We start from the raw sequence: 23,279 nt of genomic DNA, 5'->3' as shown, positions 1-23,279 counted from the left end.
TTTTTGAAAATAAGCACTTAAACATTTAATAAGATTAAGTAAAATATGATGCATTTAACTTGTGAAAAACAAGACAAACGTGGCACTCGAACTGTGTGTGCTTAACTCGTAAACTCGTAAATACAACGCCGTAGCAACATGGGCCACCAAATCAGCCCACCAAGACAAGTATTGCACATTTTTCTCGCACTTTGTAATATCCTTTTTCGTTGCATTATCACTGACACACGCACGACAAAACGAACGCGGAATGTGCACTTCGTAATGCATCTTGTTGCAGTGCATAAAATATTTCAACCCCACACTAGCGCTGATGTTGTTTACTACAGGAACGTCTTTTGCTTCCATACATGAAAGGACACATTTTTTGTATCAGCCACCCCCATGCTGGTTTCCTCTTTCTCGCTCCGGGAATACCCTTACCCTTCTGCTTTATAATACCCAATCGAGGGCGAATCTAGTGTGGAGAGCAGGCGCGTGTAATATGTCAACGCGAACGCGGCGCAGGTCGGGGCTGTGCAGAAACCGGAACCGGAAACATAAATACAACATTAAACTGTCACACCGAAGATGGTTGGAAAAATGCAAGGGTATGAGTGGGAAGAATGGTTCATTCAAAAGAAAACTACTAATAAGTGTCACTTTGACGAACATTTAGTACCGAACGCACTGTGTTCTGCCGTCATGGAAAACCCGTTGTGGAAAATGCACCGCGTGGAGCACCGCACGAGACAAAATGGATGTCTGCAAGCATGCAAAAATGATGCCACTGTTTACGTGTAAAAATGGGGGAGGGTTTCCACGTCGCGTGAAAGTGCGGGGGAAAATATTCGCATAATTTATGCTTAATGTCGTGGGAAAATAAGATTAAATGTCGTCGTCTTGTGTGTCTTCTCCTGTGCCGTTTCATGTGATGTGTGCACCAGTATTTCTTCGCTTCCAGCAGCTTGCCTCGTCTCATGCGCTAGCAAAAATGAAAGGGTATCTCTTGATGGGGGCAAATGCCGTGGTAAAACAATGATAAAAGCGACTCCCAACTGTAAAACTCCAGCCCCGTTTTTTGGGTGTTGCGAACATGGAAAGAGCATACGAGCGATGGTTCTTTTTCGTATCTGTTGTTGTGCACGTGCGTGTGTCCTGGGTTTGTGTGTGTGTGTGTCTGTTAATTCCATTTTCTTTCGTTAACGCAAGAAGGCACTCATGCGAATCATACACACACACACACTCGTACAAAGACAACAAAATTGTGCAGCTAAAGCATTAGCACCGTCGAGCTCACGGTTCGTGCACGCGCTCACGTTGCGAAGGTGCATGATGATCCAGAACATTTTCCCATAAGAGTTGGGAGATGGGAAACGCTACAGGGGGGCAGGTGAAAGGAGTCACGGAACGTGAGACATAATGTGCGCCGGAGTGGGTGGCTCGGGAAAAAAGGATTTCATTGTTTTCGCCAGCGTTTCACCGTTGCCCGGATGAGTTGCTACTGTTGCTGGTGGTTGGCCCTGGCACCGCTGGCTTATGACTTGGTTCCTGTCTTTTATGTTGCCACCTACTCTTCAGCATCCTCTCCCCCTCCCCCCCCATACCGCCTCACTCCTCAATCCATAGTTTGACATCCCTTTTTTAAGACTGGTGTCCTTTTTTCAACCACCCGAAACGAACCACCTGTGCAAAGCTTTTCCTTAGCACGAGTTTTCCCTCTTTTTGCTTGGCATCTTCCTTTGCTTGCTACTTCCATTTTCCAACGGCACTGCTTCAGCTCTACCTACATTGTCACTTTGGCTGAACACAACACACATACACACACTCGCACATACATGCACACATTTTCGAGGCAAACATTTTATCCTTAATGTGACCCTCTTCCTCCTCCACTTCGGTACCACTTCCTCGCCTCAACAGTTCCTGTGCCATGTGGGAACCGTCATCCGTATGTTGCCCGGTTTTATGGACGCAAAATGGTGCAAGACTAGAAAATGCAATATTTTAGCAACACCTTTCGTGTACAGCTTGTGTTCTTGAGTTGTGTGTGTGTGTGAATTTTTTACTCTTTTAATGTGGACCAGTGTGCTCTTTTGGCGGCACACTCTAAATTCATAAAACGTTCCGTGTGCGTAATTTTGTGTTTTTTTTTCGGCTTGTTCTTCTTTGCTGTGATAGTGAGTTTGTTGTCTTTTGTTTCGAACCCATATTTAGAAGTTAAAATACTTTGAATGTTTGGATTGAAATAGCCCTGCTAAGTTTAAAGATTTAAGAAAAATAAACCAAACAGGGGTGACGAATCAAAATCGTGATTTGAATATTCTTCTTTGGAGAAATATTTATTTTCTTATTTTTTTATTTATATTTTAGGATGACAGCTTACCACTGTATTCGCAACCCTGCTTGTGGTGGTTGAGTAGTGTACAAATATATTCTATTAATCAATTTTAGTTCAAGCTGACGCCGCCGACCAGCTGAATTTCGTTATGGTTGCAGGTGAAGGATAAAGTTTATTAGCCACTCACAAATTTATATTTTTATCAATAAATTGTTTAAAATTTAATTAAATGTTTTTGTTGATGTTGTTTTTGAATGGTTCCTGATGCATTGTGATTTAGGTGTTTAAATATTTTTGGAAATCTAGCAAAAACACCAAATGAAAACAGTAAAAATAAAAAAATAAAAATGTGTTGTAGTTCTCGATTTTTAATTATTCAAATGCTGTTATAAATGCTGTATTGTTTATCATGTGGTTAATCCATACCAGCGGTCGACAAAGTCTGTCCCGTAGACCTAATGCGGCCGGCAGCACCAATTATTCCGGCCTGCGAAAGCATTTACCTGTTTGAAAAACATGGGAAGAAACTATTCGTTTACAAACATTGAGAATCTTTAAGTATAACATTCCATTCCGTCGCACACATTTCAACATTTTTTTAATCGTAATTTTTATTGATTTATCATATTAGGAAACTTAACAAGAGATTTAAAACGGAATTATTTGAGTGCACAATTAAATGTATTCTCATGGCCCGTGACTTTCGATCATTTTCAGCCCTTTACATCAAAAGTTTGCCAACCCCTGATCAATGCATCAAAAGGGCTTAACATAAGGCGTAAACAATATTGTTACTGTTGTTTCTAGCATTTGTTTCGTGGTGTTCACATTTTTCTAAATAAGTCTCAACAAAGGTAATACACTTCTGACGAGAATAATTTTGGTATGCGTATACATTCAAATGTATGTTTTTTTTTTATCGAATCACATGTTTCGATAAAAGTTTCACCAAATAGACAAAAACCGCATCGAAGCCCTTTTTCTTGATTTATTTGCAAAACGATGCAAAACAAAGCGATTCGTGGAATTCTTGTGCATTTATCGATATTTCATGAGAACGAAGAGGCATTTTCTGGTTGGCGGTTGCCTGAACACGGTCGTGCTCGTTTGCGATTGATGCGACATGATTGGTTGTTGATGGAGTTCTAGCAGAGGGTTATCTCTTGTATTGTGTTGTAGTTTGTCTTTCACACCAACAAAGCCCAATTCGTGGAACATACATCGCACAACGTCGTTTGTAGGATTTTACAAAATTAATTTATTGTGTAATTTTATCCTTCGCTGGAAGTTTAGAAGCAACAAGTTTACTTGACTTTTTCTGTTATTCAAAATTCCTAATTTACTATTTTACTATTTTACTATTTTGTTTAATTTTTAGAATAACGATAATCAAAAGTTTCCTATAAGCCCTTTATACAAAAAATTATTCATTCGGAAAGTGGGAGACGAAGGGTTACATAGACCCAATGCAGTTTTGATATTCTAATGTAACATTGTCTCAAATACACTTCTCAATCCTCCTCAAACAAACATACACACCACACAACATGCATGGCAAGAATTTTGATGGAGCTCTGATTCTTTCCGTCACGTGTTGACAAACAGACACTAAACATAAGGTGTGTCGTGTGTGTGTGTGTGTGTGTGTATTTTTGATAAACCGCTTTCTACCATACCAGCTCGCTACCAGCGTAAGGTTGGGTGAAGTTCATTGTGCCAAGAAAAACATATGTCCACCGTCTCCTCAGGACGTCCAAGGGATGTACTACTCACACTTAAAAGCTTCTGTGCTCATCATCCTCATCATCAACAACGCCCACCATCCCGCACCGAACGCTCCTCACCATCAGTTCTCTTGTTCCTCACAATGCTGAAACCGATGGCGATGGTAAGTGTGAACCTTCCTGAGTGAATTATTCAATTTATTTCGTAAGGACATGATTTACTCGCTTTCGCTCGCACCCGTCATCGTGCTCGCTGCGCAGCGGCGTACCGTTGAACGGTGTGAACCACCACGCCAGACCAGGCGTGCAAGAATCGCGACCTGCCAACGTGCCTTGTTTCGTGGTTTGAAAGAGTTGAGCCAGAAAGACAATGGGTTCTTCATTCGGGCTAGTGAATCGGATTCGGGAACGGCCGAAAACCCGGAAGTAGGTGCGGGAAGTTGGTTTTTGGGGCAGTAAGCGGCTGGCGAGAAAAACGCCAGGATAAGCATAATGTACACATTTGCATAACAAATGTAAGGCAGCCGGCGTACTTCCCTTTCGGAGAGTAAAAGTAGGTTTCACTACCAACGCCACCACCACCTGTACTGACTGTGTCAGCCACGCAAGATGAAAAATGAAACGTATCCTGTGCTAATATTTGACGTGATCTTCTGCGTGGCGGTATTCGTAGGACTTGCTAGTGAACGTGGTGATTGTGGTGTTGGTGGCGGTACTGGATTAGGTGAATTATATTCTTTTTGCTCACAATGGATATTTTTTTAAGCAGGATTTTTCCTTCGTTTATCATTTTACTATGCCAGTCTTCATTTCTTATTTGCTGCTCAAGCAGACAAACGTTCCATATCTGTGACATTAAGTGATACTTCGCATTCGTATCAAACCACTGACTGGCAAAACTGACTGATTTATGAACCGTATTTAAACACTTATTTATTTATTTTAGTATGAAGGCTCTACACCGTATTGTCATAGTTATTTAAACACTAGAAAAGCTACGAATGATAATATTCTAAAAACCCTTTCACAATAATTGATTGAAGTAAATTTGCACGTAATTTCCTAACCTACAAAACGACGGCATTAATTATTTCAATTTTTTGTGTGTGAATTGTGAGATGTAATGTAGGCAAGCTTTTTGTGGGTTATTGTTTGTCCCAAGCCATGAGTCCATGAGCCCAAGCTTTGAAGGGTACGTTAAAAATACACTATTAAAATATTCAAATGTGCTTACATACATAGAACAAAATCAACAATACTATTAATAAATTACCAATGATTTCTATAGCATTCCGAGCAGATATTTTTTTCTATGTTCATTTTTACTGAGTTGCAATCGTCCTTCCGGTTTGGCTCCAAAGGAAAGATGAGGCAATCATCTATGATTTATTAACAATATATTTAAAAACCTATACAAATACGATTCCCCATGATAAAATGGTTCAATTTTGTGTTGTTAAGTCTAGTCCGAATTTCATTAATGAACTCTTCTGGCGCTTTTATTAACCTTTTCTACAGGATCTTTTGTTTCCATTCCCTCTCATGCTGCCTCCATTTGCTTGAGAGAATATTCATTTTCAATAATTTACATTTTATGATAAATCTTAAGCGAGCATATTTTTCTTCCATCCAAGTACCAGCTCTCCGAGCCCATCACCCTCGATCACTGAGAATAATTAATTTCATAACCTTTCGCAACGTGAGACGCTGATTTCGCTTTATGATTTATAGTGCCGGAACGGCTACGGCTCGAGTTTTTCATGCGCCCGCCACGAAACTGTCTAAACGGTTGCCTCTTGAGCAGGAGAGCTTGGAAAACAATTTCCCACCCACTGTGATTCATCCATTGATTAATGTGTTCTAGCTATGGCTCGCTCGTTCTAAACAGGCACAAAACAACTGCCTCCTGGAAGGTTTCTATGCCACCGGGTGCCACTCAAAAAGGATGGTAAAGGTGTGGAAAGCGGGTTTGGAATGGGGGAAATATATTTATACATCCCCCGTGAGCCATTCGCGCGAATCGCACGTACAGCAGATTGCCCCTTTCCATCGACGACCCTGGCGCGACGGAAATGGTTTATTAAATCAGTCTTCATCCCGACGAAAGGCTATCCCGCCCATAAGACGGAGCTATGACACTTTCTCATTATCTGGTCACCCGCTTTCTCGCGGGACAAACAACGCGTACAGCTACACCGCCTCTATCCAGCCGACAGTGATTTCTTCCAGTTCCCTCTGGTCAGTTTTTATGGGTTTCGGCCGCATCGTAAAACATAATACCTTCTCTATGTGTGTTGGGGTCGTTTGGCGCGGTAGTCCGTGAGAAAGATGCGCGAGGTTAGCTTTCATGATCGTTACGGAAGTGCAAAGCTCAGTAAAAAAAAGGGCGGTACGGCGGTCGAGAGATGCAACTGAGCGAAACGTGAAGCTTAGGCGAAGCCCAGACTTTTCCACACAGTATTCCCCATCGGTGGACGAAGCTCATGTTGGAAGAGATAGGTTTTTCACCAAGAACGGAAGGTTGATTTTCCGGTTCAGATTTCATGATGCTCGATCGCGTCGCGTACAATGACGTGCGGTGGAGGATGGAGCTCGCGATTTTTAGACCGTTTTTTATTATCTCGCCATAAACATCGTCCCAACGGAGGGACGAAGGCTTACCGTTTTGAAGAGTGAACGGACCACTGCAGAAAAAGAGGGTACAAACATCACCATTTATTTGGTCCACCATCCACTGGTCCGTCGAGCGCAGTTCATCCTTCAAACAAACCCATCCTACGTCTCACCACACGTTCGAAACTTTTACCCCGTCGGAGAAAATGATTGAAGATTCTTCAGAAATTGGTTCGGTCGGAGTGTTTCACTGGCGCACGGTTTCTCGGTTTTAATATCCGGACCAATTTGATGACGCTTTCTGACGTTGCCAGCTTTCTGATATGAGTAGGAGCCTCGCCAGTAGCATCTCTTCTCTTTTGTTATTCGCTGGTGCTTTTTGTGCAATGCTGAGCTAGCCACCGACGACCGACAAATGATCTGGAAAACTGGACGGAATAGAGTGAACGCCGCACCAACGGCTTCCGGCAAGCTGTGGGATGTTTAATAGGTAGGTCTTTTTTGTTTCACTTTTTCCCGTTGTTTATTACGAAACGAGTTTTTCTACGTAGGTCCATTAAAACCGCTGCCGTGTTTGTACACTATGCACTTCAAAGTGGCTAGCTTTGGCTGTCCTGCTGTGTGGATATGAGGATGACTGACGTCGTCGTGGTTTGCCGGAAGTTTTATTGGTGAAAATATGATGACGAAATGATGCTTCTTTTTGACAGTATTCTAACAATTTTGATAAATATGAAGTTCGTTTGGATCTTACTGATTTGAAAGAGTAAATATAGAGGAAAAGTAAATAAGATTGAACGATTACTAAAAACGCATGTAAAAATGTATAAAAATGCATGATACACACAGAGAACGCAGATCATAACTAAACATACAGTAAACTTACTTACTAATTTATTAGATGCTACAGTCGCTTCCCGGCTTAGCCTGTTGCTATCTGTAGGATATGTTCGAACCATAAGAACCGCCTTGCGCCGTCGTCAGCCAATTTAATATACGTAAGATCGTAGAGCTCGTAATTGTCCTTCGTTGTTCTACCACACATAACATATAAGGCTAAAAATCCTTCTGACTATCTTCATATCGACCGCTGTCAATTAAATATCGTCGGGTTTTGAATAAAGTCCACGTCTCAGAAGTGTATGTATGTAATGGGACTATAATGGTTCTAAACAATCTTAGCTTTGACGATTTCTCCTTTTTGCATATAGAAAGCAGAAGTTTCCTTAGACTGTAGTCCGACTGCTTGATAGTCCGCTCCCTTGTTTTTATCTTTGTTTTTATCCGTCTTGACTTTTAACTGGGGATAGGGAAAGTTTCAGATGAGTTTATTTTGCGATATTAATATTAAAATGATCATTTTTGGTTTAGATAGATAGATAAGGATAGAAAAGATAAGCAATGTTTAATCTTTAAAGAAACTATTTTTTTTTTAACAATCAGTTTAATCAACCTGTCCTACTCCTTTTTTTCAACGGGGAGGAAACCTTCAAAAGGTCCCCATCTCGGAAGGTGGTCTGCGGCTACAGACCAACGCTCAAGATGGGGTATGTGGGATTCATCGTGACGCTGGGACCGTGAAGCGGACCCGGCAGCCGATGCGACCCAACTAAACCACTCCTCGACCTGATCCGAAACCTGCCGATGCGCTGATATCCGTAGTACTCCATGCAGGTTCGTTTGTGCAATGCACTCATCCCGTTGACGCGCGGTTGCTGCGTCATTCGTCCTTGTTGTCCTTGTCCTTGTGTCTCAGCTGCTGCTGCTGCTTCGTGCCTTCCTTTCCGCTGCTGCTGCTCAGCTCCCGTCCGTCCGTAGCCGTTACTCCCGGTTGGGTCTAAGCTCCTGCTGCTGCTCTGGTTACTCGTCGCTGCTGCTGCTGCTTCCGTTGTAGTTGTAGTCCTTTTGTGTGCGATTACGGGGGCAGCTGTTGCTCCCTTGATTGTGCCGTGTTCCACCGTCGTTGTTGTCGCCTCCATCTTGCCGTTGGTGGACTTTCCTCATTCCACCTCACTTGGAGGTTTCTGAAGATGGTCCGAGCGGCAGTCTGGACTGCTTCCCAAGTGTCGCGGTTGGCACACATTTCCGCCGCCAGATTGTCCATCGTCAGGCGGGTGAGGCTCTGCTGCTGCATCTCTTGTTGGATCCGAGCAAACCGTGGACAGTGGAACATAACGTGGTCGACATCTTCCACGTCATGTTCACACACCGGGGAGTTTGGCGAGCCATCGAGGATGCCTTTCTCGACGAAGTAGCTCCGGAGAAACCCATGCCCTGTAAAGAGTTGAGATAGATAAAAATCAATTTCTCCGCGCTTACGATTTACCCAGGACGTAAAATCCGGGATAAGTCTCCTCGTCTTCATCCCCGGCGATTCCTGCTGCTCTGCTCCCGCTGTCCACTGTTGTTGCCAGCGTTCCATGGTCTCCTCTCTGCGTCGCTTTCGTATGTCTGGTCCAGTATATACCCTCGCTACCTTGTCGTCGTGGCAGCGAATATCCTCCTCTAGGAGTAGGATTAGCGGGATAGTACTTGTGACCACGCAAGCTGCATCGTAGGAAACCGTCTGGAAGGCGTTGGCTACTCGGAGTACTCCTGTGCGGTGAGTCCTCTGAATGGTTGTGCGATAATTATCTCTCTGTAGAAGTGTCCGTCCCCACGATGGTGCCGCGTAACGGACAATGCTATTCCCAACGTTAACCAGGGCTCTCCTTCTGCTGCTTTTGGGGCCACACTTGTTCGGCATCAGATCGGTCAAGACTTTTGCGATACGCGTTGCCTTGGTGCAGACCTTCTCCAAATGCCGGCCGTAGTGCTGCTTGCGGCAGAGCTTGACGCCGAGGTACTTGAGCGATTCCGTGGAAATGATCGTGTGTCCCCCCGCGTGTAGTTGACCTACTTGCGGGTTGTGATGCGTGCAGAAGATCATGTTGCCGGTCTTTTGATGGGCCAGCTTCAGACCCACTGCATCCATCCAACGCTCGATCATCTCCAGGTTCCTCGTAGCATGGTTGCTGATTTCCTGTGGGTCCCTTCCGATAAGGGTGAACGCCACATCATCCGCAAATCCAATAATGTCCGCAAGCTTCCCGGACAGCTCCAGACGTAGAAGGTCGTCGTACATGACATTCCACTGTGTTGGTCCTTGAACCGAACCCTGTGGAACACCTGCCGTCACTGGTAGCGAGACCATTCCTTCGTCAGGCTCGTAATGGAGCGTGCGATTGACGAAATAGTTCCGCAGCAACGCCTGAAGGTACAATGGCAATGGTTTCTTCGCTGCAGAGCTGCTCCAATCGCTGTCCAGTTGGCCGTGTTGAAGGCGTTCTTCACATCGATTGTCACCATTGCACACAGTCGGTCGCCCTTGCGCTTGTTATCCAGCGCAACCTTTCCGTTGGCGATCACCCTGTTGATGGCGTCCATAGTAGAGCGTCCCTGTCGGAATCCGTATTGGGCATCAGCGAGACCGCCCGTCGCATCGAGATGCTCCGTAAGTCTGCGCTGTATTAGTCGCTCCAACACTTTTCCCAGAACGCTCAGCAGGCAGATCGGCCGGTACGACGATGCCCGGTGGTTTCCCGGCCTTCGAGAACAGCACCAACTTCCATTCATCGGGGAAGTGGCCGGAATTGATATAGTGCTGGAACGTTCTCGAGAAGACGCTTGGAAATTCGAGATATTATCGTCTCCAGGGGCACGCTGTGGGTTGAGCGATTTTGCAATGCCCAACAGCTCGTCCTCGGTGACTGAATCCCTAACCTGTCCTACTACCTTAGGTAGTATATCTCCACTTAAGACAACTGTTGTGTTGGGCAAAGCTGGAACCGTATAGAACATTTACAGTCCCAGCACACACACATGCCTCTGAAGCATGGACACTTTCTAAGCTGAACGTTAGGCGTGTTCTAATGAACTTTTGACCATTAATGTGTGGACATAATACGAGACGCTTCAATGACGAACTTCACAATTTGTAGAGCGAGAAATTAGTGCAATGAGTTCGACTCGCAGAACTCTGCTGGACTGATCACACCGGATGATCCTAGCCACCATTAACATAATAATAATAATACTTTTAATACGTATGATTATAAATCAAATTATAATAGAAAGTGTGGAAGAATCGGAAACATCACCGGCCATTGCATTTTAGTAAGACAGTAAATCTTAGCCCATGGCGTAATATTACGGAGCGTGAATTGTTTTTTGTTGCTGTTTTGTTTTTAGCTATTTGTTTCGGTTCCTCTGATCCGTTACGCGTTATGTGCCGTGAGTTTAACGCTGTATGTGATTGTTTCCAACCAGACAAGTCGCTTTTATCATTTTGTTGTCGTATACAAGTTGCAATTATTCGAAATCAAACCTGTAAACCTGTTAAAATCAAATTTGTTAAAAACTTTCGTAAATTTTGTTCTTTGATGAACTGCTACAGCAATATATGACAAAATTATGAAGATTTCTCTTGTAAATAAAGAATAAAAATATGGTGACGACAAATAAGCAACGAATTGTTTTAAATTTTCAATTTATTTGCCTATTTAAAGAAACTAATTGTAACACCAACCCTATAACTTAACTATTTTGAGCTTGCCATCCGATTTGATATCCGTGGCTAAATTAACACAACCCACACAACCTTCTTGGAGCAGCAGTCTCAATGACAGCTTCCCACACGTATAAACCCACAGATAGAAAAGAGTAAAATTAAATCTCCACCAATGCAGCCCTCCAAGTGGTCCTGGCTTTGGAGAAATAAAAATTGAGAAATAATGTACTTACCACTGATTCATTTTTCCCACACATACACATCGGTGGCATCGATCGTCCACTTGCAAGTTTTCTTAGCAAACTTTAACCATGGTATAGGAACAACCCCATACGAATGAGTTTTCCGAAACTATTTCACATCGATTCTTCCGCAACACGGTGTTTCCCTTTGGCCGGTTTTCCTTTTGGCGTCCTGTTGTGAATTCACTTTCTCGGGTTTTTTTCGGGTAGAAAAGATAGCCTAGTTCCCTAGAAAAGGGAAGACACACTGCTTGAGCGGTACGGTGCGGCCCAAGACTGCAGCACGAGAGTTTGTCCAACTGTTCACAGTTTGAAAGTTCGGTTGCGCCAGTTGTGCACCGGAAGGGTCGTTTAGCTCCACACAAAACCACGATCTGCGTCCCGATACGATGCCGTCGGAATGTTGCTGTTCTTTGTTTGTTTTGCTGTGAAAAATTATCCTCGTAAATTCAAAACCACCGTCGCACGCGCCACCGTCTTACCCGGAGAGCGAAAGTTGCTTAAAACCAATCCCAAAAACCTCCCCCAAGCCAAAAAACCCGAAACATTTGTGGGAAACACTGTTATCAAGGCAGGACCGTATAGCGTTCGTGCTACGGTAGTTTCAAAGCGTTCCTTTCCATGTTTGCGTGTGCGACTGTTTATTTGCCTCGTGTTTCCTGCCTTCGGTGCAACTTCACGCCTCCGAAAGCAACTCACCCGAAGATTTTCAAGAGGCCAAAGCTCTCGTGGGGGTATCTTCATAAACGAGACGTAAAATAAAGCTACCAACTACCCATCTACCTACCTACACCCACACACACACCCACACGAAGAAACCCTGGAGGACCAACACACGGGAAATCGATATCGATTGTTGTTGCCATTTCTCGCCCTTCGGTAGGGCCTTTCCTTTAGAACTTAAACGGTCACTTTCTAGGAAGGACGCTGATGATTGGATTCCATCTACGGTTGGCCAATATAAAGCCGGATCCTACCGACAGCTTCTGCTAACTGTCTCGCCATAAAAGTGACAGCATCCGACGATTATGGGATGCGAAAAACAAGTCCCCCAACAAACATCCGATCAGATAGTTTTTCCGCTTGCTTTAGAACCATTCAGCAATGACTCTGTGTCACACACACTTTGTTATGCTGTAAAAATGCTAGGTTTAAGATATTTCTTTAGGGAGTACCTTGTTGCGCGTGTATTGCTCGTGAAGATGTTTCAGTTTTTACGAGGGTTTGTTTTTTCGATTCTTGCTATGATGGAGGATGATGTTTAGCTTCTTTCTTTCCATTTTATGACTACAACCGTTAACTTGTCACCAATGTTTGACAGAAAGGTCGCTAAGTCGCTCCAATAAAGGTTTTAACAATTCGTGCCTCATTTACATCGCATTTCAAACAAGACCTTTTTGTTGAACTTTTTCTCGGCCATGCTTAATTTTTTGAAGGTGGAGAAAACTTTTCAAATAAACTTGATATTCGCTATTCTATTGTTTGTTAAAGCTTACGAAAAACGAATTTGAGTTCAAACGTGCTTTACTAACCACGAAATGGTTTGAGCACAATAATTAAATTGCTTTTTACCGGATTCATTTTCTTACTTGAGTTTCCTCAACAATCCATTCACTCCACAGTCGAACCCATGAAGAACCTTGGTGTAGTCGATCACGGTATCTTCGACATTTCTTGTGTGACGAATTCGTTGCCCGTGATTTACAAAGTACTCATTTGTTCCCAAATTTCTTCCACTTTACGTTGATGCTTAGGCTCTGTTTTATATTAACTATCTCATTCGTACAAAGATTCCACTGCCAACCAATTCATATTTATTAGTAAGTTGTAGAGAGCAGCTTATTTTCAACTCAAATTTTCAATGTCCATTTACTGGATTTCATTTCGTGCAATTTAATGGTTTCTACTTTTAATTGATGTTGTATTTATAATGTCTCCTATACTATTTTGCATTTGTAAACACCTATTCAATACAATGATGCAATATTTACTTCCATTGGAGTTTGAGGTTTTACAATATTGAGGATACCATTTTCGAATTGTCCATAAATCTATGCAAATGCATCACATGCTAGTGCAGTTAGCACCATAAATTGTGTTCGATTTGCAGTTAAAATCGCCTTTGTGCCCTTTTTCCCCGTTTGCATTTTTACCCACAGAGCCCGTTAAACTAAAAACCAAACAAAAATAAAGAAAACCACATCCACCAACCCTTTGAAACTCAACTCAATGTGAAGCACATTTCGATTGACTGTTGGAAAGCCGTTACCACCCAACAATTGTTTCTGCCTGCCGATGACCTGTTACCCAAACGAGTGTCCTTCGTTAAGTCGCTTCTGTTCTGTCCATGAACGATGACGAAGGTACAACAAAAAACACACTCACATACAAGCTCTCACCCTGTCGCAGTACCTTCTCGTCGATTTTTCCACGCGTTTTTCTGCTCCAAACTCCAAAGGACCGTCAATCTTTCAAGTCCAACCGGCACTCTCGTGTCGCTTCCCGTTCACATTGTCGTTCAATTCATTCGCCCGTTCCGGTTGCCCATGCCGGTACGGTTTGTTACAAAATCCCATTAAAGTTCCAATTACATAAATTTATACTCGCGAATGAATGTGCTCTTGTGCACAATGCTTTACGGGCGAATCGGTACGGGGAACAGAAGAAAGCGATTGTGGTTATGCTCGTGTATGCTCGCTCCGAAAACCATTGACCAGCTCCGTTCCGGTTTGCTTCAATCTGGGTCCAAGCCCTGGAACAATTATTTGCCATACAGTGTAAGCACTAGCAAAACAGTTCGAATCGGCGGCAGATTTTTTTTTGCTTTGTTACCGCGTGCTTGCACAACTTGCAAGAAACGGCTCGACTGTTTTATTTCTTGCCAAGGGATGTTAAATCGTGACGGCCCATTATTTGTATTGCATGTGAACGTAGCTTTCACTTTATTCTAATTCCTTCATTACCATTCACTCGCTGCATCTCCCTGTTTTCGCCCGGTTTTCTTTCCAGTGGAAGCATACAACGGGACCCATCTACATCTGCCCAAGCTGGAGCGAAGACAAATGGGCGCGTATCTGTGCATCGCGTCGAACGATGTTCCACCTGCTGTTAGCAAACGTGTATCACTCAGCGTTCACTGTAAGTACAAAGCGAATCTCACGCACTTTACAGCCATGCCACAGGCCAACACAGCGTCAGCGCGTTTGAAAGAAGAAAGCACAACCTAATAGTGAATCGAAGAGCATCTAACAACAGGGAAATGTGTGCCCATCAACAACGACCACCTGGCTGAAGGATTTGCGGCAATACGTTGAACTCATTCATTATTGCATCTGTTTTATCGAGCTCTGCATACGATTCAAGTCGTATTATTCGACCATAGTAACTCTGGTGACTGGCGATGTATTTATGTGTAATTTTCCGTTCCATTATTCTGCTAGCTACAACTATCGCTGAAAGTCTTTGTTGGGAAAATCGTAAAAGAGTTTGCTTCCTCATGCTGAATGTTTGACAAAATGATCCAGAATATTTTACCATTGAAGAACATATTAAATTTAAGCATAGGACAATCATCACAACCATGTCTGTCTATAAGAAATATTAGCTTACCGATGGGTGTCCAAGACTAAAATATTGTTCAATAAAATCCATTACATATAACTTGTAACTTTTTTCTTATATTATATATTAGCTCCTACCTTCAAAATATTAGTGTACAAATTTAACAACTTCACACTATGAAAACTATGAAAAAGCCTATGAAACGAAGGTTACAAATGTCTTATCAAGAATACCTTGTAGATTTGTTATTTATTTAGAAACATTATTTTTTACCTTTGTTTTTATTCACTCATTCGTTCATTTTTTGAAATTTACTTAAAGCCGTTTAACTCGAATAAGAGAGGTTTAACTTTCAATTTATTTTAAAAGGAAAAAAATATCCAAATTACACCTGATTGTGACAAATTTTCGACCAACTAACATTGCAAGAATATTGTGCAACTTCCCAACATATTGGATGGACACATGCACGTAAAAAATTGCGAATGAAAACTTTTTCATCTTCTAATTTAGTAATTGAAATAATTTAATATTATCACCACAGACAACTTTCAGTCCTTTGAATCATTGAGTTTATATAGTCTAACAATCAGTCCCTTGAAAATGCGGCTTATTGATGAAAGTCGCCTCATTTCCTTTCAGACCTTTTTCCAAGAACAAACATGCAACCTACCTAAACTGCTGAAATATTCCTATTGCCCAAAAAACGCGCAGCGACAGTTCCACGAAATTAAATGACAGAAAGCTGCTTTGAATTATACACCATCCGGCATGTGGAGGCTGCCATCTGCCTATCATACGCTGTACAGTCAGTCAGTTGTTCCTGGAAAAAGCATCCTGTAAATGATTCATCATATGCCTCAAAACTTCCCAGTCAGCGTCCCAGTGTTACGGTCGGTGGTTGTAGTTCTTCGTGTAATGTTGCAAAGCTATCGTTTGGACTACGGTATGGTGCATTTAGTTAATTATTGAGAACTGATTTATTTCTCCCCTTTCGTTTCTTTGTGTCTGTGTATGTGTGATTTCAAATATGTTCATACTGGAACACTGTTGTTGCGTTTACCTGTACTGTGGTATCGTAATCACTACCATCACCAGTTGCACCATCGGTACGGCCAACGAGTCAGCTACTTGGTGCTCCGCTCGGTTCGGACGTACAGCTCGAATGCACAGTGGAAGCTTCGCCGATGCCGGTGTCCTACTGGTTGAAAGGAGGTCGGGTTCTACCGAACAGCTTTGCCGGTGCATCGAATGGGAATTTCGCTGAACAGCCAGGTCTCAGCCGACCGGAAATGCTGCTCGACGGGTAAGTGTGATTCATCATGTGTTCTAGAAAACGTCGGAATACTTTGCTCAAAAGTTGATTAAAAATGATCAATGGATCAAATTAAGGGAAAATTCATTCAATTGCTGCTTTCAGTTGAATTCACTTTGAATGAAAATGTAACTTTTGTGGTGATTGTTGTTTTTTAGATAATTTTTTTTAATTTTTATATTACTAAAAGGTAAAAAAAATTTAAATCTTCTTTTACTTCATAACTTCAGGCGTTTTGAGTCCGGCGAAAGCTCCTGTGTGCCAACTAAATTACAGATCTGGCATAACAAGCAGATCACGTGACAAAAACAATCTTAAACTGCAGGTTGTTTCGAAAAGGGTCATAATTACCTTTTTGTAACTTTGACCATAACTTGTTTGATCCATTTCACAAGCCTATCAACTTCCATTGCATCCATTAGTTCTCAAGAAAAATAAAAACAAGTTTGTGCTAATTTAGTTTGATTTTCATTCTTTTGCTTCCATTTAGGCCCAAGTACGGCATCACCGAAGATCGGCACGGGTTTCGTACCAATATGCGCCTCGTAGTACGATCATTTTCACCAGGAGACGTTGGGACGTATCACTGCGTTAGCACTAACTCACTTGGTCGGGCCGATGGCACCATGAGACTGTACGGTAAGTTCTACTCTTACGCACAAACGTTTACATGGGTGTAATTGTGTACTTTAGAAGCACACCTATGTAATATTTTAAAATACGAAGAAATGCGTACCTTACCGAATGTAAAATTATCCATGTCGAAGGGACCTTGTCGATCAATCGTCATCTGCTAAGTGATTAAACAGGCATCTTCATCCAAGAGATATCATCTACCAAGAGATATCATCGTATGAAGGACCTCGTGGTCCATCTGGTCAACAAAAGAGCTACGTTGTCGTGTATGTTTTGCGGTTCATGAACACTTGTCATAATCCGTTTTTTCTTAGATGCATTTCTTCTAGAAAAAATCGTCTTGTGCAAGGAAATCAATCATTCTACGGTTTAATATTCGATCTTGTCATCCAAGATGCTTCGCCTAAAAAGCCTGCATTATCGAATGAACCTTTTAGGGTTATACTTGCATCTATACTTGGGCGGACCAGTGAAATGAGACATCACACGGGCTTAGGTTTAGTCTTAAGCGACGACCAGTTTCGTTGTTTCTCCATCTGTCTGCTAACTGATCCAGATGAACTCCGCGAGCTTAATTTTCTCGACTGGTAGTCTGAATCTTTATTTATAGTAATTTTTGTGGTTGGTGTTACATGGATTGTGGCTGCTTTCATTGTCTTACTTTCTATTCTCATACTAGGTTTTCATTATTTAGATAAATAAATTGAGTATGTCAAGGTCAAGAGGCGGTCCTGTGGTTCAAGCGACAGCGGCGCCGGTCTTCAAAACGGCAGGACTGGGGTTCAAATCCCATCCGGACCGTCCTCCCGTAGTGAGGACTGACTAACCAACTACGTGGTATCCGGCAGTCTAGTACGCCGTTTTCGATGGCCAGCATGTCCTTAGAGGTCGTTAAGCCAAGAAGAAGATGTGTCAAGATCATAGTTTGGTTTGGTTTGGTTTGAGTAGGTCATTTGCATTTGTGCGTTCTGTTTAATGTTACAATTGTTTATGGGATTCATATGCGCGCGTCAACAAATGGTTTTTGTTTGCACTTGACCTCCCTCAGCCTGGATTGCTTTGCTGATCTGGGCTTTCTGTGTGATTCCTGTAACATATGGATGTGACATAGCTTGATTGTTTATGAAAGTGTCGTCTTTCTAACCGTTGGTTGATTTAAAACGTTTGTCAGCAATTTCGCCATTTCCGTGTGTATTTCTAGAAGTCTCGAGAACTGTACTGTCGAGTATACTATAAAGGCTTTGATATTTATAGGGTACGGCCTACTCCGGGAATTTTGGAATGGGGAGAGGGAAGGGAGCTAAGAATGGTCGATGGGCACGCCAACAGACCACCTTGAGGGAGAGTGAAAGGGAAGCCAAGAGTAGTCGATGGGCAAGACAACAGACTAAAACCGGATGAAAGGGGAAGGGTGCCAGGAGCGGTTGATAGACAGGCCAACAAACCAACCTGGGAGATAAAGTAACGTACAGTCGTAGGACTGTGCAAGAGAGTTTCGAAGGTGTATACGAGCTACTCACTTGCTTGAAGTTGAACTTGATTTCAGTTTATTTTTGGAGGGTCGCCACTCGACGTGATTTGTTAGCGATGTATAACTATTCCCTTGATTGCGCACATTATACTAATTAGTCCTTTAAATCTAGGACAACACCCTTTTCACCGATCGATCATAGAGGGAGCCACTTGTCGTTTCCTATCCCCTCTTTTGTCCTTGCTAAGTTGCCACTAGATGGTGTGACGTGATCGCGAATACATGAGATGTTATGCGGATTGCCTACCTTCATCTTCTATTTTCAACAATATTCCTTTGACCTTGTCTACCAGGAGTCATTGACGTTATAGGGAGTTTGTCTTCGTCTGCTAATTAGTTTTTTTATGAAGAGTTTTCGAATGAGCAGGGACTTCACCCTATTATAGGCCTCGAAGTCGAAGAGGCTCTGTCGTTCTAGGATTGCTTGAAAAACAGATTTTGACAACAAAGGAGTCAATCCGTTCAAAGCGTTATGTCTTGCCATGTTCCTATATTGCGTAGTAGCCCCCAAAATTCAATAGGTTATGCTCAGAAACATACCCTGTACAGGTCCCTTGAAGTCAGCGTCGATCACTAAAGATTATGTAGTTTTTATTTGTAAAACAATTCATTTGTTCTTTATAGTAAAAAATCTAACAAATTTAAAAAGCTCGCAACTTGAGTTTTCGTTATGAATTCCCAAAACAAATCTTCCCCATTCATGCGATATTTTTTCACCTTGTTCGCCAAGCATCTTAAACTATCAGCATCTATTTTCACAGCACAGCACAGCCCAAACCACCATCTATAATTGACCAGTTGAACAAGCTGCACGAATCATCAGCGTGATAGCGATGGAAAAACCGCACACACAACACATTAAATGATCAAATTTTTCAATTTTCCACATGTGAAAAGTGTTTCTCGCCAACGCGAATTGGAAACGCTCTTTTTGAGTTGATTGTTTTTTACGTATTTCTTTTATTTTTTTTCACTTTTTCTCTACCGTTTTTCTCTTTCCTTCCTCAGTAAGTAATTTCCTCTGTTTCCACCGTGCTTTCCTAGGTTTACGATTATCGCTGTTTAATGGCGAAACCTGTTGTCTCGTTACGAGCTTGCGGAGAAGTAAATTGATTGTTTCTCCGTCAACCTCTCACCCAGACCGTACCGTACCAACTGTCCTACTGTAAAGCGCAGCATGGCGGGCAAGCTTGGACAAGCAGCCCTGCAGTGGATATTGTTGTGCAGCTGCTTGCAGCACTGCAAGCTGCAGGCAATTATGGTGGGATTTTGGGGTTGTTTTCCGCATTACTGACATAACACGGCTGGTTTCTTTTGGGTGGAAAATAATTTTCTCCATGGTTGTGTTGCTGGGAGGTACAACAGAAATTACAAATTAAAATTGTTGGTGTGTTAGTCGAAGGTAGAGAAAGAGAGAGACAGAGAGAGAAGAAGAGAAAGAGAAAAAGAGAGCGAGTGGGTGTTTTCTCTAGGGATTTCCATTACAATGCCAGTTACATGAAAGGTTGTCAGCATATTTTGAATCAAAATAATTTGTTTTTTAATGCAACAATATTTTATCAATGAGCCTATCGTGAATTGATGGAAATACAATAACTTTCATGGAGTATTTATGACCTTAATGGGGCATTTCTTCTTTTTTTTTATCTTTATTTTGAAATTTCATTTCACTTTCGGATATATCCAATCTTATCAATTCTTAATTGTTACAAAAGTTAATTCCAAATGCATATTGTTAGTACGTTTACGAATCTTACTCGATTGCTTTTAATGTACAAAATTTCGTTAGAAAATTATTTCTCGTTGATCATTGGATCATTGATTCAATTCTAAGAAGAGGCTTTACCCAAATTAATTCAATGTACGAGGTACTCGAGGGATCGTATAGTAATTTGATTCTTGGTAATTATGCATTATACTACTCTACATGCTGTTTTAATAGAGCATCATATCATGCAATTATTTGAGACTGTAATGGGGTTTTTTTATGTGCTTTAAATAATAAAAGCTATACTATAAATTCAAACCTTATCCAGCTTGGAAAGATTTTAAACACATAATCTAGTACCATTAGATTGCCACAAATTCTAGAATGACCTCTAGTTTCCCCCAATCTAACTACCACAACAACCGAAAATTGACTTTCCACGGTTGATGATCATTTACTGTTACCACCCATCCGACCACCTAAATTGCGGTTCACCAAACAACAAATGCATCACTTTTCGTTCGATTGACGTAAATGATGACGCTCTCTTCCTCGCAGTACATTGCCAGCTTGTTTTTCCCTTCATGTTCTCTTATTCCATGCTATACATAGAGGAGTGGTTTCTGTCATTGTCGCACCAAACCTTTCCTCCTGCTCGTCCGATCGCAATCGGTTAATTGGAAAGCGCAAGATTGTACCGCAAGCATCGACACTTGCCGCCGTATCATTGTCAATATGCATATTAATTAACTTTCCACCGAAACGTCAACAACCGGGCGTCTCCACTGTACGGTAACTGTACGACCAGCTCATGAATTATGACATTTTGAAGTTTAGTTAATTTTGTTGCCACTGTGACGCTTTCGTTGCCGCTTATTTTCCTCTATGTGCTGCATACACACACATATACATCGCTCCCTAGAAATTACTTTTTCGCATGGTCCGGTGCATTCGTGATGTGGATTTGTTATTGATGTTTGCTTTGCCCTCCTTCTGTGTGTATGTGTGATTATGTGTGGCCAAGTACATATTTAATGTTGCGAAAAAACGAGCAAGCAGTCAGTCAGATTATTAGATTAATGCAGCGCTGTTGACAAGCGACGAAATGCAATGTGTACGAAATGCAGCTCATCCCCATTCGATGGCAAAAATGTGCAAGCGAGCGAACGGTCATCAGCATTATCATGAATAAATTAATTATGTGTTTACGCTCGCATGAAAATGTGTCATTTTCGTGTCGCTTCACATCTCGCAACGAGGAGTTGGTTGCTGTTGAGATGCACTTCATCACTACCACCATCACCAGTTTAGTAATGAATAGAAAGCTTTCACTTAGATAAATGTCGGTGAAGATGTGTCCCGGTGAAAGATGCAAGCGAAGGAAAGAAAATGGATAAGCAATGAAATGGCATCTTTCTTTCTGTTCTTGCGCTTGGACTTGGAAGAATGCGTTCTATGTGCTACCGGGTTGTTCTTTGGCGTACTGAGCATTGGCGATGCCAATTCAACAGTGCGGAACAAAAAATGTATACAGCTGGAAAAAGCATAACATTTATTTTAAACTACTGTTATGAACAATTTTGATACAAAATTTTCAAATTCTGAGTAAGAACTCATCTAACAATACTGCAATTTCATAAAATTTCCCTTGCCTTCATGGCTGGTTTACCATTTTGATGCATTCATTAACAGACCAGATCATTTAAACGGCAAAGATGAATCTGGATAAAATGAAATGCTACAACCAGTCAAAATAAACGAATTATAGTGCTATTAAAAATATTTATCAGACAGTAAACACGCCATGATAGAGATTCCCAACTAAGCGAGGAATTCTAAGATTAAAGTTCTACCAGAAAACCTTAGCCCACATTTGTAGACAAGACGGAAGAACGATTGGATTTTTTACTTTCAGAATTTAAAAAAACCCAAAAGGACGAAAATTCATCTTTGAGACAGTCTCAGGTCGCAAGACCGACCGCGATTTGATGACGAAACTTTGTGGAATCTATTATAAATGTATGAATTGAACACAAACTATTTAATAATCTTAAAAACAATACCATTTGTGTGCATTTTTTTCCCATATCTGTAATAGTGAAAATTTTGATAAAATAGTAGAACATCAAAACAAAAATGCTTTAAAATAAGCAACAATCAAACCAAAGAATCTTAAATAAAAAACGAAACATTCAAATGGATATAAAATACCCGCAACAACGACCGTAAAGCAAGAAACGTACGACAATCTCTGCCTGCAACTAAACCCTTTTTGCACGTTATCTGCGCTCGTAGTTTTCCATCTCGATGCAATGAAGACACTGTCCATCGTCGTCCACAAACAAACACACATCCACCATTTCCGTGGAAAGAAGCAATGCGGGAGAGCACTAAAAAGGAAGGCCTGTATTTTTCTCCATTACGTTTACTTCCGGGAAAACCGATGCAAAAGGAACGGGAAAGAAATCAAGACGTCCTGTTGTAAGGGGCTGGTAAAAGGGCCCGGTAAAATGTACCACAATATCCCGCCGGCGGACGCAAAGCACGTTATTCTGATTTTTTCTTTGTTGCTGTTGCATTTATCCCTCCTTCCACTGGACGATCGCACCGCACCATACCATCGCTTGGCTCGTTTATGGGACAAAGTATGAAAAATTATGCTCGGAAAGGTGAGAATGCTTCGACGGCTGGCTCATCCGATTTAGTGTCACTTTCTCACCTACTTTCCAGGCACTAATCCAGCCAGTAGGGTGAGTCCTGGGCGTCCGGCGTTCGGCGTGGGACACAATTGGAGCACGTGATTTGAATAGGAATCCAATAAAGCTTTAAGATTATGATGGATTGCAGGGCTAGAGAAGTGTTTTGAGGTTGGTTGGGTGTAGATAAAGGTGCACAATACATCTCCTTCGGGTGAATTAGAGCATCGCCCACAAAAGGCAAACAATGATGCACGACTGGTGTGAAGGTAAGGGACGTCTGGTTGCGACGTCTTACCATTGTCAGTACGTGCCTGCGCGTTTGACGTAATATGAAGAAGGAATATCATCCACACTGGTATAAAGTACCTTCAATGACAAACA

The 23,279-nt window shown here is 41.9% G+C and overlaps 1 protein-coding gene across 1 annotated transcript in view; it reads left to right on the top strand.

Annotated features, from left to right (window-relative positions):
- Positions 1-23,279, top strand: part of LOC126557985 (lachesin) — a 67,377-nt gene that overhangs the window by 28,355 nt on the left and 15,743 nt on the right. Inside the window, exons 4-6 of the mRNA XM_050213914.1 lie at positions 14,458-14,586; positions 16,108-16,315; positions 16,815-16,963. Of these exons, the coding sequence (XP_050069871.1) occupies positions 14,458-14,586; positions 16,108-16,315; positions 16,815-16,963 (486 nt within the window). The remainder of the gene's footprint in view (positions 1-14,457; positions 14,587-16,107; positions 16,316-16,814; positions 16,964-23,279) is intronic.

This window comes from Anopheles maculipalpis, chromosome 2RL, assembly GCF_943734695.1.
Source record: "Anopheles maculipalpis chromosome 2RL, idAnoMacuDA_375_x, whole genome shotgun sequence".
In the NCBI taxonomy this organism is placed as follows: Eukaryota; Metazoa; Arthropoda; class Insecta; order Diptera; family Culicidae; genus Anopheles; species Anopheles maculipalpis.
This window is presented reverse-complemented; position numbering and strand designations above follow the sequence as displayed.